This window comes from Leopardus geoffroyi, chromosome E1, assembly GCF_018350155.1.
Source record: "Leopardus geoffroyi isolate Oge1 chromosome E1, O.geoffroyi_Oge1_pat1.0, whole genome shotgun sequence".
NCBI classification, from domain to species: Eukaryota; Metazoa; Chordata; class Mammalia; order Carnivora; family Felidae; genus Leopardus; species Leopardus geoffroyi.
The window spans coordinates 38984021-38997624 of record NC_059330.1 but is presented as its reverse complement, the minus strand read 5'-3'; the positions used below and the strand labels follow the sequence as shown (position 1 = coordinate 38997624).

The 13604-nt window shown below is 45.8% G+C and overlaps 1 protein-coding gene and 1 pseudogene across 2 annotated transcripts; both read right to left on the bottom strand.

Annotated features, from left to right (window-relative positions):
- Positions 1-634: 634 nt before the first annotated feature.
- On the bottom strand, positions 635-788 carry LOC123604779 (annotated as a pseudogene).
- A 112-nt stretch (positions 789-900) lies between these two features.
- MSL1 (MSL complex subunit 1) lies at positions 901-13604 on the bottom strand. Of its 2 annotated transcripts, XM_045488733.1 has the most exons (9): positions 12189-13604; positions 9462-9685; positions 7785-8167; positions 5830-5877; positions 5305-5369; positions 4604-4671; positions 4036-4160; positions 3802-3874; positions 901-3438 (listed from the first exon to the last, which is right to left on the bottom strand). In XM_045488733.1, the coding sequence occupies exons 1-9, from the start codon at positions 12954-12956 to the stop codon at positions 3348-3350; spliced, it is 1845 nt and encodes a 614-aa protein (XP_045344689.1). In that variant the 5' UTR covers positions 12957-13604; the 3' UTR covers positions 901-3347. The 2 variants fall into 2 exon arrangements, with proteins under 2 accessions (XP_045344689.1, XP_045344690.1); XM_045488734.1 differs by lacking the exon at positions 5830-5877.

The following is a 13604-nucleotide window of genomic DNA, read 5'->3' as shown; positions in this document are numbered from 1 at the left end:
GAACTGAAAAATTCAAAATCCTTGCTTTTGAGGAACAAGTGTAAGCTCTCTAAATGTTTACCATGTAGAAGATTTGAGATAGCCACAGCAGTCTAACTATTCAAGAGACTATGAGGAACAGGAAGAATTGATCTTTTTTCATCACCCTGGAAGGCAAACCAAGAACCAATGGGTTCGAGTTACAAAAAATTAGATTTTATCAGTAAGGAAGGATTTTCTAACATTTAGGGAAAAAATGAAAAGTTGAAGCAGAAGCTGGACTTCATTTGTCTGGAATGTTGTCAAGGGGAAATCATGTATTAGCGGTCAGACTAGATGACCTCTAAGGTCTTTTCAACTAGGTTTTATTCATTTAGACACCAGGCACCAAGTATCCTACCCTAGAATCTCATTTTTTTTTTTTTAATTTTTTTTTTTTCAACGTTTATTTATTTTTGGGACAGAGAGAGACAGAGCATGAACGGGGGAGGGGCAGAGAGAGAGGGAGACACAGAATCGGAAACAGGCTCCAGGCTCTGAGCCATCAGCCCAGAGCCTGACGCGGGGCTCGAACTCACGGACCGCGAGATCATGACCTGGCTGAAGTCGGACGCTTAACCGACTGCGCCACCCAGGCGCCCCAAGAATCTCATTTTTAAAGTTGCCACTTACCGCATGTGGAAGAGAGAACACAGAACAAAGAGGGATGAAAAACATACATTGTGCTCATACACAAATAAAAGAGAAAATGGTGTGTTTCTCCATTTTTGATACTACACTTGATCTTAGCCAAAAGGCCGAGAAGCGATGTGTTTCTCCATTTTTGAAAATGCATTTCTTTTTCTAATCTTTTAATATCTACAAGCAGAACTGTTCAATGCTTCCCAATAAACCTAATAAATTGAAGCAGAAGTTCAAAAATTAACAGCCACAATAGTTTATTTACAATTGAACTCTTTATAAGATATTTACAAGACAACCAATTTTACACATCAGAAATGGTATCAAAAGTATGAATTACAACACAGACAACAATATGAAATGGGCATAAAACAAAGCTGAAGTGGACAGACAAGCAGTTTCTCTTTTTAATTTATTAACACTAGCTTAAACGTTGTTAAAGAAAGAAACAAAGAACTATGTTTTAGGAGAATTGCAGGGCCGTAGTTGAAGATTGAATTTCACAGTGTTGTATCCCATGTAGGGAAAAAATAAGACTAATTTTCCCCCCACACTCTAACACACTGTAATTTCGCTCTTGGAACTTTGCTAATCTACTCTCCAACCTCCTCAACAAACCTCAACACATCCAAATCAAAGGAGAACTGATCTAGAAGAGGGGACAATAAAATAAGCAGTCCTAGGTATAGGGAGAGAACCAAGGAAATAGAATCCACTTAAGTCTGGCCAGATAGCACCTCATGGATTCCTCTTAGTCTAGCTCAATTTCAGAACCTGGGGAGTTCCCTGGGTAGGGCACAAACATAAAGGTTAAATTTGCTAACCCATATCCAAATTAGGAATCCGACAAATGCTGAAAATCAGGAAGAAACAGAGGAATCAAGGAACAACGTAAAGAGACACTGATTGGTCTTTTTTCTTCTTGGGCACATTATAAAGGAACATAACATAGATCAGAGTAGGAAAGCCAAACAGCTTGCCATATTAAAATGATGGAGAACAAAGAAAATCTGGCCCAGTTTTTCTAGAAATCTCCTTCCTCCCCTTAAGGTGTGAGATGAGAGCCCCTAGTGGAACAAGTCCTATTTCTCTCTACACTCTTGCTGCAATGAAGTTCACAGCAGGTTCCCTTGTGGAGAGCCCACTCTCCTAAGCAGATGGAGTTACAAATGAAAGCCCATAGCCACACACACACACAGAAGGAGAAATAAAAGCAGCAAGATCATCCAAGAATACTACATGTGCTGCCGGAATAACTCCCTTAAAAGTCAAACCCAGGGAGCACAGATCAACATCTCACAAAAATCTTTAGCAGTGGGAGGCCCCTGAGGAACTTTTCTTTTCTTCCCACAATGGTATCCCCATTCTCTCATGCTCCACTGATGGGCCGGCCACACACCCTACATACCTTGGCTTCTCCTCTAAAAGTGCTAATAATCTGGGGACATATTCTCTTCAAGGATAAAAGCCCCTACCTTCTAGGAGATTAGACCCCTACTTGTTTTCACACAATAGTCATGAAGACTAAAGAAAGGCAATTCCTATATATTTAAGACCAGAGGTCTTGGCTCTATTTTCCTTCCAGATAGTTACAGGGATCTTACACTGAGACCAAAGTGGCCTGGAGTGCTGTCCTGAAATTTTTTAACAAAATGGGGGGAAGGGGGACCAGGATGATACACATACAAATCTATTTTTACAAAGTGAATGGAGAAGCTCATTAGGTACATCTGTTTGTTTCAAGATGTAGACATTTGCCAGCCAAAGGAAGCACATATTTCCACATACCCCCCCCCACCCTCCCTAAATCTCTATCCCACCACCAAGAGCTCAGCTAAAAGAATAAAGCCCAACTAAGGAATACTTGAGAAGTGATGTGACACAAGGACATCTGTACAGGTTCTGGCATGCCATCCTCAGATGCCAATTGCTTTTGTTTAGAGCCATAACTTGACCAAAACTAACCATCCCCATTCTTTTTTCTGAATATTTTTTTTGAGGGGTGGGGGAAGAAATTCAGTTACCCATTAACTTACAAAATAATCATAGCCAAATATCCCTTCCCACATGGCTGTATCACAGAATAGTTTTAAGAGAACAACTGTTTTTTCAGACGTATATCTGCCAACTCTTGAATCTCTTTTCTACCCTGTGAAGATGACTTGCTTCATCACTTCACTTTTTATTCCTCATCTGGTCCTTAAGCTCCTGGTGAGGTTGGTTGTTTGTTTTGTTTTCGGGTAAACATCACTATACTCAGAACTATAAGGAAGGGTACACCAGGGCGTGAAGAGTGCCATGCAGGCACAGCTCTAAAGGCAGGGGTTGCTTCATCTTCCACAAGTCGAACGAAAAGAGCCCTTTTGCCCCTTTAACATAGGCAAATGTATAGAAGCAGACCCCTGAGGCTTCTAAATCTGCCATCCTATAGATTTAGCTTGAGAGCTCATATTCCCAAAAAGGGAAAAGAAATCCCAATCATCCTCCATAATTCACAATTAGCCCAATGGAAGAGTTTTTGTGAAATCAGAGTGATGAAAACAAAACCAAGATCAAGGGACTATGGAAGGGCATTATCAGCGAATGATAACATACATGAGGACATAGGTCACATATACAGGTCTCTGCCATTCTCTGGGAATGGCATGCTACAACTATCTGAAGACAGAAGGTTCTTGCCAGCCCAGCTATTTCCTACACGTCCGGTGAGGTGTTTGCTTCTTCTGGATCTCCAACCTGCATCGGCTACGCTCATCCAACCAGGGCAGCTCAAAATTCCTGGCAAAAAAAAAGGATAAGGAAATCAACTTGCAAGACTAGAAGGGATTCAGTGTGGACATGAGATTAACTCTAAAAAAGAGTTATATGCCCCTTACCACTCCTAATTCTGACTCCCAAGTTCCAAGTTTGGATGGTCTTTCCTGCCTCAAAGCCAGAGAAACAGTTTGCTATTAAAATGACTGAATAATCTACTTCTAACTCAAAAAGCAATCCTCTTAATTATCACTGTTAAAAAACCATGGCTATCCCTAAGCCACCTGTTCTGCCTTAGATCTAGGCTTTCATGAGGTCTAAAAAGGAGGTGGAGTGCAGGCTACCTGACAGGGGGGGGGGGGGGGGGGGGGAAACCTTTGTACTTACTGCGGAGTTAATTTGGGTAATGGTCGTCCAAATGCTACAACAGGCAAGAAGGGGGTAATCATCAAACTTTCAACTATGGAAGAAAGCCAAATGGGACCTCGTTAGTGACATAGAGGGGAAATGTCTAGCAACTACACCTGCTCCAAAATGCTGTTCGCTCATTCACAGCACCCTGGAGCCTTGCACCCTTTTCCTTCTTTGAAAACCCTATTCTCTTACATAGACAGAACTTACCGTCATCTGGCTCAGGGAAAAATGAGGTAACCTCAGGCTCAGATTCCTGAATTCCTTTCTTTTTATACATTCTGAGCTGCAGTCGTTGTAAAATTCTTTGTTCCCTGATCCTCTGAATATCCCATCTGGGAAAAACAAACCAGACAAACAAAACAAACAAACAAACAAACAAACAAACAAACCCAATATTACTGAAAACCTGCTCTATAAAAGCAACTAACACAATCCAGACACCGGTGAGACCCGTGCTGACTCTTCTTAATGGGGTGGGCAGGGTGGGGGTGGTAAAGTGAACTGTCTGCCGGTTCAGGAAAGACTTGTGTCGGTCTAGCAGTCCAAATCATGTGTTGGTGTTCCACAGAGAGTGGAACTGAAGAAGGGCGTACACAAAGAAAAAGAAGCCAAACACCTTTACTTACGAGAACTACCACTTCAAACTAAGATACTCAACCAATTGGGATGCCAGTAATTTAAGGGTGTTAAGGGCTCCAGGACTTTTCACAGCATGGATGAGAGAGGTCAGGGTCCTAGGGCTCAGGTGTTCCAGGACGAGTACCTCTAGCCTCACCTTTTCCTTCTCTTCTCATCCAGCTCCAGTTTTGCATGCCGCTTCGAAAACACACTGTCATCCAGGTTCTGTGTAAAGAACAGCAGCTAATAAAGTATTTATCACCACGTGACACATGGGTATAGCACTCCTCTCCAGCTTCCAGGAATGTAAAATCTTTTCCCTGCAGGTCCCACCTGAGTCTGTGAATTCTATGGATGTCATGGGAACCTCCTGGTAACAGAATCAACAAAACACATATGCTTCTCCCCACACCCACCCTTTTAGACTGTCCACATTTCAAAATTATTTCCTTAACTTTCCAAGGTGAAAACCACATCAAACTGAAACAACCCTTGAGACTGCCATAAACCCTTCCTACCTCCATACTTTGCAAGAGTCTGTTTTAAGAGTCAAATGAGTTTGGAATATATGATTTTGTTGCTGAGTGGTACATGCTAATTTTTCTACTTAACGTAAAATCTCATTTTGTTTTGAGCACTCCCTAGCTACTTATTTTTGAATAAATCATTTTACCGCTCTGAAACTCAGTTTTCTCTTCTATATAAACAAAAGAGTTGGATTAGATATAATCACTCAAGTTCCCTTCTGGCTTTAGAGTTATTTAACCCATCCATCCAGTTACTATAACACATTCAAGTTAAAGCTCCATTTCTACTCTGTCCCTCACTCCTCTCCACTGACAGGTCTTGGGTACCTACCTCCAAAAGGTCTGAAGGATTTGGGTCCCTTAGAGGCTCTACTGAGTGGTCCCTCCAAGAAGGAACTGAAAAAAAAAAAAAAGAAAGAAAAAGAAAGGGAGGAGGGGTGGAACCACCCTTAAATCCAAGGTCACACAACCCTCCTACTATTCACTAGGACCAGAGGTCTCTCCCCAGATAAGACCAAGTTACCAAGTGATAGGAATCCATTCTATGGCCTCACCTGAAGCCATATTCAGTGTCCTTGCTATGGTATAAAAAGAACCTAAAATGCCAGTGCAGCAGTCTGCCAAACACAGGATCACAAAAAACCCTAAGCCAATACCTGACAATTCATATAATGGATGCTATTGCAGTTCCTGAAAAACAACTGAAATTTGTAGTCATTTTGAAGTCTATAGTGTAATCATACACCAAGGAATCTCACTCTCCCACATCCAACTGACAGGGAACGCAGCTCCCACCATCCACCATCCCCCCAACCCCCACCCCAGGCCCAGCCAGCACAATTCCTATTCTACTCACCAGCCAAGACTGAAGTTTCTCCTGCAACACTTGATGGCATCAGACACCCTAAATAATGCAGGAAAGAAGAATCATCTCAGTGTAAAAAGAAAAAAAGCCCATACCCAAAATGGAGGAAAGGATCATCACTGAAGTTCTCACTAGGAAGCCATTTTGGTTTTTTTGAGTTGTTCTTTTGAGAATTTCTCTCTGGGGGAGGGGAAGAGGGAAAAACAGACAAAAGAAAAGAAAATAAGCCCACCACTTTTTTTTTTACACTGAGACGACTTCTTTTCTTCATTATTTAGGGTGGTTTCCCTGCAACAGTTGATGGCCAAGGATATCAAACCTTAAACTCAGAACATGGCAGGTGAGTAAAAGTTGACCCTATTTTTCAAATAAAAGATCAGTGTTCTCAAAACTTACATATGTAGTCTTCTGAAACAGCTCCCTCCTCCCTCCAAACAAACTACCTTGCTGGTCCAGCCTGAACAACATGCACAAAGACTTTGGCTTCCTTAGAACAAGCCATTGAGCTTCCTCTTGAGATAGGGGCATCAAGAATAAGGATTCACACGTTTATTCACAACTCAGGCTCCTCAAAGGGCTGGGATCCCCCCAGTCAGACTCTTTCTGTACTGCTATGCCCACAATCTCAGAGGTGTTTGGAATTTTCTGTACTAGGACAGATAGGGTTTTCAAAACAGCCAGTCAAACAGAACAGCTCTGGACCAAGCCATTTCCCAATCCCGGATGGGAAGTTGCTTCACCGTTTCTCTTAAGTTGTTACACAGCATTGCCATGGCAGCAAGAAGGTTAACCATTAAGGATGAACCTGTTCAACTAACTGAACCAACAAAAAACCTGAACCTAGATCAGGATCCTGGTCTATCTCATGTACTCAAGTGTGAGGCCTAATGTATTTTAGATAATTAAGAAGAGTAATCTATCTTCCCCACTTAATTTTGTCACCAGAACAGCCAAACAAAGCCTGGAGAATGCTCTTGTCTTGTTGGAATGGATTCCCATCCCCATCCCTGCTAGGGCAAGACCCAGTGGTAGAAACTTGGGGCTGTGGCTCTATTCAAGAAGGCTTCCCCCACCATCACCCCGGAGTACCCACAGTGACTGTCAGACTAACATTACACAATTGAAGGCACATTGCAGTTAACTGGTTGATGTAGGAGATAAGGGAGCATCTCTGTGTGGAAGCCATAAAGAAAAAAAGGGAATGAAGACCAAGGTCCCACACCCCACACCCTCCCCAAGCAGCTCAGATATCCCAAGATAGTCCTTATTGTTTGAAAAATAGTTTGTAGACCATTTTATTTAAATATATGAACAACCAATGGGCTACTGCAATCCAAGTAAACTCTTCACATTTAGAACCTTTGTGAAGTATAGTAAGATAAAGTAAGACTGTTGGTCTTTGGCAGATTCCTCCTGCCCCCCAGACCGGGACATAGAGATACAGATAAATGTTTATATAGTTAAAGAGCGGAGGCCCAGGTGAAATTCCCCACCCCAAGCTGGCTCCCCAACCCAAAAATTACCATTGGCCCCTGAGAACACCCAAAGACCACCCTCCCAGGTTTCACACAATATCAATTGCAGGAACAGTCGTGCATGGCAAAGTATAAGTTCTATGCATTTCACAGCACAGAAAACCCTTCTTTCAGAGGGCATGCAAGTTGCCGGAGATTACACCCCCAAGTCTGGTGCTCTTGTGATGAGCAACTTACTGGCAAACACATCTCCCAGTGTTGTAAGCAGGCAAATACATTGAGCACATTTTGCTGTAATTCCATCTATTTGCAATGCCTGCACAGTGTCTGTCTCTGGCTGTTAACTTACTCATTCTTGACAGAACTCTGCTTTATTGATTGCACTTTTTTAAAAATGCCAAAGGCATTTTCACACTTGTTAGCTTGACCGCCACCACTAGGGTATAAGAGCAAGTGTTCTCTATGCCTTACTTGCTACAGTCTCCTCCTTCTTTGGAGAGGATTCCCGTAATGGTAACGGTGATGGGGGAGGCTGGTGCCAACGACACAAATACATTTCTGTGGTGGAAAGGTACGGCAAATCTTCTATCTCACTTGAGAAGGCTTTCTCCTTGGGATGGGTGCTGGGTCCCTTCTGGGGAGTGGAGAGTCTTGGCGGGGTGTCCACTGAAGACCGGGGCTTTTCTGGAGTTTCTTGGCTCCTCAATTCACGTTTACAAACAGTTTCAGATAAGGAACCACAGGGTTCCTCTTTAATGGGAGAGTGCTTAGGAGTTTTTGTTTTGACTTTTGAAAATTCAGGAGCCAGCTTTTTAACAGGAATCTTTCTTTCTGTACTTCCAAATGGGGATTTCCTATTAGATAGGGAAGAAAACATTATAAAATGTATTGATTCTTGAATAAAATCTGAATTGATTACATTTTGGGGCAAGAGAACAAACTAGTTCAGGTATCTAAATATCTAAACATCTGGTTCAGTTGGCAACCATGAGCAGGAACAGCCTCATGCTTACCACTATATATGACAGGCCCTCAGTAAGTCTTTATTGAACAACTGAGTTTCCATAAGCCTCTAATAGTATCTTATTGCCTACTAAACTTAAAAAGAGTCTTATTTTATTCAAGACCCTTTCGCTAACATCAGGCGCCACTACTCTGTGACTTATTTCGAAAATTCCTGTTGGGGCGCCTGGGTGGCTCAGTCGGTTGAGCATCCAACTTTGGCTCAGGTCATGATCTCACAGTTTGTGGTTTTGAGCCCCGCATCGGGCTCTGTGCTGACAGCTTAGAGCCTGGAGCCTGCTTCAAATTCTGTCTCCCTCTCTCTCTGTTCCTCCCCCGCTCATGCTCTGTCTCTCTCTCCTTCAAAAATAAATAAAAACATTAAAAAAAAAAAAAATTTTTTTTTAAAGAAAATTCCTGTCAACCAGAGACCGGTCTCTTATTTTTTCCATCAATTCTATACCATGTTAATTACAATCTGTTTCGTTTTTCTTGCTATCTACCAGCTTTCTTTCTCCCACCAATCTCCTCCCCCAAATCCCCATTCCTAGAATGCCGTCTCGTTTCCTGCTTACCAACCTAAATTCTATACTTCTTTTTCAAGATCCATCTCGCCCTAAAAGTTTGGCTATTTTACCTTAGAATAATCTTTAATGTCTCCGAATCTCACAAAACTTACTTTGTATCACTGTTGTCTACCTTCACATTTTATTGCAGCTAAATTCCAAGTTTGCCAAATTTATGCCACCTTTACAGCTAGACTGACTAATCTCTTTGGGTCCAAGGACAGTTAGATCTTACTTTTTTGTCCACCAGTGTACCTAACACAATGAAGGAATGATTTAACACTTCCTAACTTGATGTCAACTGCTATAGTTTTCTTTAAGAAACTCAGCTGCCACATTTGTTGCCCATTCTCTTTGTGATATACCCTGCATTCGGTAATTACTACTGTGACCACAATGTTCCTAAAAGATTTTTATAGCCTGCAAGAATGTTTCAAGATAGTTTCTCAGCATGGAAGACTTCTTAATTCAGGATATGGCTGCATTAAAACTAATTCCTAAATCTCAATCCCCTACTCTCAGTCACTGGAAACCAGTGTCCTCATCAAGTCCAGACAGTGTAACAAAGTTATCAGCACACCTTTTGTGTCCCTTTCCACTCCGCCCACAAGAGAAAGGCTTGGGAGGCAGAGTCTGGGATGTCTCGGAAAGCTCCGGCTGGCACTCCAGTTTAATTTTCTCGGATAGCTCCGTTTCCTCTCTCTCTTCAGTTTCATAGCCCTGAAACAGCTTGTGCCTTTCTTTCTCATTATCCTTCTTTACCAGCTGCATCCGCCTTTCCATACGTTCAATCCGAGCAAGGAGCTAAAAGAGAGTGCCAAAATGCAGACTTAACACACAAAAAATTACACCCAGGTACTTAGCACCGTTTAGGCATCAGTATGGTCTTCTGCCTTTTTCCATGGACCATAGCAATTTAACTTATTTTTAATAGGCAGACATTAACTGGAAAAGTTTTCCTTAAACACAGTAGAGAAGAAAAGGTACTCTGCTTAATTTTAGGGCTAACCTAGTTGAGGAGAGGCATGGGGGAATCTGTAGTTCATTCTTTTGAAAGAAGATCCTCTTTTCTGGGAGGGGCCACAACATGGCATGGTCTCTGCTACTGCTAACCATGTGGCTCCAAGTCAGTTTGGGAGTTTCCAGAATTAACCCTATGCTCTTTTAGGAGGCCCTAAGTTTCTCCAAATCCTATCCTCTCTCCTTTCACTCCAAAATGCTATACACAAGGGCAGAGTCCAAAGAATATATTGAGAAGGAATTAAAAGCTCACAGTCCCAGTGCCATGAGGGATTTGAAAGTGGTGTACAGGGCATTTAAACAATGAATACTCAATTTGGAAGAATTATAATAGAAACCAGTGCCCATAATCCCATCGATCAGAAATATGCTTATTTCTTTACATTTGAGATACCAGAAAAAAATCTACCTATTTATCTAAATATTAACTAAAACAAAGTCTTTTAACTCTAATTAAAGAGAGAACTACATAATCAAACAGAAAAGAGAAATCTACTACCATTGGAAACTTCATATTAAAATGTTCTGAGAAAAGGTGCCAACTATGCTCTTTAAACACTATAGTAAGAATTTTATTTGGGTAGACAGCGATATTAATGTTGTCTTCATTATATCTACTTAGCTGCAGAGATTTTAGTAGAGGCCAAACAACAACTGGAATAAGAGAAACAAGCTTAAGCAATGCTAAGACTGCAATACACAACAGAAACAGTGAATGCCAAGTTCAGACTGATACTCTATCCTTAACTCACCCCACTTTTACTGCCTAGGAAAGTCTGCAAAGGGGCCATTACCTCAGGAACTGAGCATAAACCTCCACAATCAGCAGGGGGGCTCCCCCCCACCCCCCCGCCCCAGTCAGCCATACTCTCATTTCATCTCCTTCTGTTCTGATTCCCGGCCTTAACATTACTCAACCACGGTTTGTGGGTGACATTTCCTTGATTTCTTCTTCTTCACTGGTCCTTCTCTTCTCCCCACTCACACCCCCCCCCCATGTAAGGATATGATGTGTTGTAATTACAGTACCATCGCACCCCTAGACTGCAGTACAGTAGCTAAGCAGGGCCACCTCCATGTTGAGTAACTTCCACAAATCAACACTATGAGATATTTTAATGAGACCTGCCCCAGCTCCCATTCCACCTTGCAGAATGCATTCTCCAATAAAACAGCCCCTGCTTGATGCGATTCATTTGTAAAGCAAACAAAATGAATAGCCCTCTGCTCCCTTGCTCAGCCCTTGGCGCACACAACGCCAGAGAGAGAGAGGGGGGGGGGGGGGGGGGGAGAGAGAGAAAGAGACAGAGAGAGAGAGAGAGACAGACTGCTGCAGCCTGAACACAACAATTGTAGAAACCATGTTTATTTTTAGGCAGCTGTAAGGTATGCTAGCACAGTAATACCCCCCCCCCCCCAACACACACACACAGTTTTCCTGATATCTGAAAGAATTTGTTTTAATGCATAGGGAGCTCTTGACTACTGCTGCAGTGAAAACAAGCCTATATAGTCGTGCTCCTCAGAAATACAAAGAAATAATAAATTACTGCCCTACTATCTTAAGATTCTAAAATAGGGATTTTTTTTTAGAGGGGGTCTACTTTATACATTTAATAAACTTACTTTCCCCTGATGCCTTAAAATCTACCGGCCTCTAAACACAATGCTTATACAAGGGAGCTAGTCAGTGGGTCATGTTTTATAACTCAGATTCCCATTAAAAACTGTCTGAAATCAAAGGCGGTCATTCTCTTCATATCGTTGAAGAAAACTAAAATAGGATTCCACTGTGAATCACCTCTGCCTCTCTGCCAATGAAAAGGCCTACTGCCCTCCTGTCAGAAGATGCTCCAGCAGTGCAACAGCTGCTATGTCCCTCTCCTCTCAAAATGCATCTCTAAAGCAAAAGCTCCTGCAATTAACCCCTTCCATAAAGCCACCACATATGCATTCCCACCTTTGCATTTTCAACCCCTCACAAATCAGATCTTTTCCCACTCTAAACGTCTTTCCCACAAGTCTGGGGCTGTCATTTTAAATTAACCCTTTGGCACCTGAAACCTCCCCTCCCCCTCCCCCTGGGAGGTTGCCCTTTAACCCTTCCCTCCGACCCAACGTGTCTGTGAGCTTGGCTCCCAGGGACTCGACACTTAAGCTACTCCTTTGCTGGTGGCCAGCCTCCTTACCCCTAACCAAGGGATACCTTAACCTCCTACAGCCCCCTTCCCCCGAGCATGCGCACAACTCGCTCTTCATCCTGAACGCCGATTAACCCCTCCCGTACCGTGTCTCTCTCTGACTTCAGCTCCTCGATCTCCTTTTCCTTGGCCTGCAGCTGCTGCTGCTGCTGTTCGATGAGGTCCAATTGCAGCAGAAGGATCTGTTTGAGGCAGGCGGCCTGACTGGAGGCTCCCGAGCCGCCGCCACCCCCGAGAGGGCTCTTCCTCATACTCTTCCATCTGCCCTCGCTAGCCGCCAGGGTCCCGGCGGTGGCGGTGGGCGCGAGGGGTGGCGGCCCCGGCAGAGGTAGTGGTGGGGGTCCCGCCGGGTCCGAGGCGGTGGCAGCTGGGGGAGCCGCCCCACCCTTGTCCCCAGCCCAGGGCGTAGGCTCTTTGGCCGCCGCCACGAGAGAGCCCGTCTGAATGGGCAGCACCGCCTGATACTTGGGTCGGGGGCTGCAGCCGGCTCCCGCGGCCGCTGGCTCCCCCCCAATGCCGGCTTGTTTGGTGGCCGGGGGCGGACAGGGCAAGGGCACCGAGCCGCCCCAGCTCTCTTCCTGCTGCCCAGGGGCCGCCCCGGCCGGGAGTAACAAGCCCCGGCCCTTGCCGCCGCAGCCGGCCGGGGAGGGCGCGGGGCTCCCGCCCTGGGAGGAGGCCAGCGGGGGCCCCGGCTCCTTGAGCTTACGGTGCCGGGGGAGGAAGTGGGCTTCGGCCGCCCCGGGCTCGTCCTCGGGCCCGCCCAGCGCCGCAGCCCGCTCGTAGTCCAGTCGCTGCTCAGGGTTGCCGCCGGCAGGGGCCGCGGCCGCCTTGAACACTGCGGATCTCATGGTCATAGTGGTCCGGAGCAGCGTCGGGGACCGAGACGGAGGAGGGGGTGGGGAAGGGGCGAGGTGTGGGGGGTCGAGGACGGAGGAGGGGGAGGGGAGTTTGGCGGGCTCGCCTCAGCAGCGCGGCAGCAGGCCTCGGCTAGCGCGGCTCCTCCGGGGCCCGGGCGCCATCCCGCCGGCGTGTGGAGAAGTGGAGGCCGCGGCTGAGGCCCGCCGCCGGCCCATGGGGGCCTCGCCGCCGCCTCTGCTGCCGCCGCCGCCGCCTTCGCCTCAGAGGCAGGAGCTCGCACCCAGCCGCCCCCGAGCTCATCCCCGGAGCTCGCTTCGGCCCCCCCTGGCCCGGCCGGGCCCGCCTCGTCTCCCCACCCCACACCCCCCCTTCCCCGCCCCGGCCCCCCGCCCCGGAGCTCGCCTCAGCCGCCCCGAGCCTCCATTTTCCCCCCGCTCCTCCTCAGGAGGGGGTGGGAGGGATGGGTCCGCCCAAAGCCCTCCTACTGCGGGAGGGGGGTCTGTCGCCTCCCCCGGGGGTCTCCGCGGCTCGGGGTCCCCCTCCCCCACAGTCACCCCCGGCGCCTCAGCGTTTCCCTTTAAAAAAACGGAGCCGCTCGCAGCCGCCACCGCCGCAGCCGCCGCCGACCGGAGGGCGCATGCGCC

Coding starts and splice junctions, on each gene's coding strand:
- MSL1 (XM_045488733.1), bottom strand. CDS start 12,956: ATGACCATGAGATCCGCAGTGTTCAAGGCGGCCGCGGCCCCTGCCGGC. Junction 5,370..5,829: donor AGAAACTTCAGTCTTGGCTG/GTGAGTAGAATA, acceptor TTTTTTTTTCAG/TTCCTTCTTGGAGGGACCAC. Junction 3,439..3,801: donor TTACCCAAATTAACTCCGCA/GTAAGTACAAAG, acceptor TTTTTTTGCCAG/GAATTTTGAGCTGCCCTGGT.